The following is a 3,698-nucleotide window of genomic DNA, read 5'->3' as shown; positions in this document are numbered from 1 at the left end:
AATGTTTTCCTCAGAGTTTGACTGTTTTGCTATTGCAGGGGATTTTAATATTCACATAGATAATGCGGAAAACAAAACTACAAAAGAAATTATAACTGTTTTAAACCCATTTGACCTGATTCAGCATGTGCATGAACCCACACACAATCGTGGACATAGTCTAGATTTAATCATCAGTAGAGGTATACACATTTCATCCATTGTTATTAAGGACGTAGCACTATCTGATCACTTCTGTATTTTCCTTGATATATTGATCTCTGCTACCACTGAATCTAGATCAGGTCTCTGTCAGAAAGAGATGCATTAACGAGAACACAAGTGTGCTATTTATGGAGGCTATATCTTTAACACCAAGCATTTCTGCAGACTCTGTTGATCTTCTCCTTGATTCCTTTAACTCAAAAGTTAAGAATGTTATTGATGACATTGCTCCTTTGAAAACTGTTTGGAAGCAGATCTCTTAGAAGTGGTGAACGCCTCACTTGCAGTTGTTAAACCCCTTCTGAAAAAGAGCAATCTTGATAACACCATATTGAGCAACTATAGACCAATATCAAATCTTCCTTTTATAGGAAATATTATTGAAAAGGCAGTCTTTAATCAGCTGAACAAATACTTAAAGGGGTCCTATTATGCTTTTTCACTTTTTGTATTTTAGTCAGTGTGTAGTGTGTATGTTTGGGCATAAAAAAGATCTAGAAAGTTAAAAATCTCAAAGTCCACTCCAACGGGAGATATTTAGTTTTTTAAAAATCCTTTTCAAGAACTACAGCAAATGGCTTGTTTGGACTACAGCGCTTGGTTTCCGGGCTTTATGATATCACAAAGCGGATAATTAGAATATCATTACAAAGAATTCCCACCTACAGAAATTCTAATGGTTGGGGGGTGGGGAGGGGCGACGTCGTGTTTGGAGTGCTTGGTTGAGTGAGCGCATCAGACGAGACGACGAAGAAAAAGAGCTGCTGTGCTGTAGCCTCACATTTTTGGCATGTCTAGAACAGCGGTTCTCATTTCCAGTCCTCGCGTACCCCCGCTCTGCACATGTTGTGTGTTTCTCTTATTGCTTCATACGTTTGTTATATTTGACTGTAAGTGCCCTGCGAAGTGGACATTACCGGATATTCCACCATGATTCCAGTTTGAAGGGAGCGTATATGTTCCATACAAAGGGCATTTAAGTGTGCGAGACGTGAATTTAAATTGTATTTATTTACAGAGGTATATTATGTCCCACTTCACGCTTCTCTAGTACGTATCGTTTGTGTGTGAAGACGCTGCAGGCAGCGGCGCAGCGCAAATCTGTATTGCGCGATGTCCGAACTGATTGCACTATATTTTATGTATAATTGTTTTCTATTCTTAACCGTTTTAAATTCATTTTAAACCTCTTAAATAGATTTTTTAAATCATTTTCAAAGTTTTTAAATTACTTGTTTTATTGTTGTGATTATTATTTTTTTATTTTCTTTTATGTAAAGCACTTTGAATTACCATTGTGTATGAAATGTGCAATATAAATAAACTTGCCTTGCCTTGCCTTGCCTTTGGATTTGAGACTTTAGTCTTTGCAACTTTACAGATCTTCTTTATGCACCAAGAGCTTGTAACACTCCAAAGAGAAAGGAAAACTTGAAATCGCATCATATGACCCCTTTAAAAGTTGCTCTGTGCATAATGAGCTGGTGGGTTTATGGTGTGGTGGGCCGCTCTGTGCCAGAAAGTCCAGGGCCACTTTTTAGCCCCAGTCCGCCCCTATTTAGTTATATTGAAAAAGTTTCAATCCAGTCTATCTTTTTTACCCCGTTTTAACATGGATTTCTATGGAGACCGGCCGTAGCTGTCGGGCAAGATGGCGGATAGCAACAGCAGCACATAATATTTGCGTTCTGATTGGTCAGATCGCCTGTCAATCAAACTCTTTGCGAACGGTCAGTTGAGTACCTTGATGCTTGATTTTAGTGTTCTGTGTTTTTGTGGTTGAATTTGTACCTTCAAATAAAATATTTTTCAATTATTCTTTAAAAAGGTTGCTTAAAATAAACAAGATTTTTTTCAATAAAGCTTATTGGGAACAAGGATGTGCTTAAAGGGTACAAAAATTTACCCATTAAGCACAGCCAGACTTTTTGCATTTAATGATGTCATCTAAATTGAAATGCTTTTGTCATTTAAAATACAATTAAATATTATTGTGTGAGAGATTCATACTTTATTTGAACATAACTTCTTGTACTGAAAGCCATTCACTGACTACAAGCCCCCGCCACAGGCCTGTGATAATGACACATCAGTTTTTTTGTCACAATCCATAAATGTGTATAATTGTGAATTTACAAAAACGAAAATCTTAAGCTGCTGGTTTTGCTTATAACTTTATTTATATTCATTTTAGCAACACAAAATATCTCTTAAACTGACCATTATACATGTACCTTAACATTTGAGAAAGATATTGGTGCATTATATACTCAAGTGTGAATGTAGACCATAAAATATGGCAAATTTGTACAAAATATGCTTAAACTTCACGGATTGGCACCAAGCAACTCAATGGCCTGGTCACAAGCAATCGAGGCAAATCCATGGACACTTTGACGTTGCACAGTCCACTGGCCTTTAACACCGAGTTCACTGTGGCAAGAAGGATGTGTGAGGGGCAAATTGACCATTTCCAGCCAGTATGAAGGTAAATACCTAGCATAATTTACATGATCGTATGCAAAAAAACACGGCATCATCAAGTATCTGTACCATGTCGATGTACGAACTCCAGAAGGCAAACGTTGGGTTTTATGCACTTCTTCTTTTCACAAAATCTACATATTTTGAACACATTTTGTCAAATTTTTCATTTGCACACAAAACATCCATGGTTCTGTCCTGGAATGCACATTTGATTTCACTGATGACATCCATACACTCATTTCTCTCCTTTGGTGGCAAAGAGTCTACGAAGGTGAGAAATCTGATGCCTTGCAGACTCTCATACAGAAGTTTGTGTACCCTCATGCTGCGGTTGTAGTGATGACCACTGATCCCTCCACTGATGGATCCTGGGGCAACAACTTCGGACTCAATGAGTATGTCTTGCAGTCCAGCATCTCCAAATCTTTTTCCTAGAATGCTCAGGTAGGACATGCATGTGTGAAACTCACCTAGTCTAATCACTATACGCTGAGTAAAGTCATTGTTTTTCCAGCGGATTTGCTGAGCTTTGGCATATATAGCTTGGTCAAAAACTAACACTATATGGTCCAGTTCTAGCTGATCAGCAATTTGGACACTTCGCTTCAGAATTGTGTTTACTGTTGACATCTCTGTCGGTGAAGCCTCAATGACTGGAAGATAATACAGTGCTGACTTTTGCAGAGTGCCATCACCTTTAAGCAATGTATGGAAACCTGTCCAGCTTGGGATTGTGCATCTTTCAGCATCTATGGACTTTAAAACAACATATGCAAGTTCAGTTTGTGCAGCAGACATGGTGTTCAATTTGTATGTGTCTACCTGTAATGCATTACTTTCATGATGAAACAAGTTCTGTGGTCCTTGTCTTTTAGACTGATGGTACTGTTCGATAGGGATGCAAGGGGGTGCTTTGAATGAGGAAACTCCCTTATGTAGTGGTTGTCTGTTTGTTGTTGACTCAGGTTCAACTACAGAACTTTGCAGCATAATCCCATTTGTGTGGT

General features: G+C 38.2%; 1 protein-coding gene across 1 annotated transcript; it reads right to left on the bottom strand.

Moving 5' to 3' along the window:
- Positions 1–2,531: 2,531 nt before the first annotated feature.
- On the bottom strand, positions 2,532–3,692 carry LOC107569781 (uncharacterized). Its single transcript, XM_016255935.1, has 2 exons — positions 2,867–3,692; positions 2,532–2,700 (listed from the first exon to the last, which is right to left on the bottom strand). Exons 1-2 carry the CDS (start codon positions 3,679–3,681, stop codon positions 2,532–2,534), a joined length of 984 nt encoding a protein of 327 aa, XP_016111421.1. The 5' UTR covers positions 3,682–3,692.
- Positions 3,693–3,698: the final 6 nt, after the last annotated feature.

This window comes from Sinocyclocheilus grahami, unplaced genomic scaffold (assembly GCF_001515645.1).
Source record: "Sinocyclocheilus grahami isolate Dianchi unplaced genomic scaffold, SAMN03320097.WGS_v1.1 scaffold1381.1, whole genome shotgun sequence".
Taxonomy (NCBI): Eukaryota; Metazoa; Chordata; class Actinopteri; order Cypriniformes; family Cyprinidae; genus Sinocyclocheilus; species Sinocyclocheilus grahami.
This window is presented reverse-complemented; position numbering and strand designations above follow the sequence as displayed.

Excerpts from the sequence above, each read along its gene's own strand:
- LOC107569781 (XM_016255935.1), bottom strand. The coding sequence starts at position 3,681 with ATGCTGCAAAGTTCTGTAGTTGAACCTGAGTCAACAACAAACAGACAA. Across the intron at positions 2,701-2,866 it reads GACAGAACCATGGATGTTTT|GTATTTACCTTCATACTGGC; the intron begins GTGTGCAAATGA and ends AAATTATGCTAG.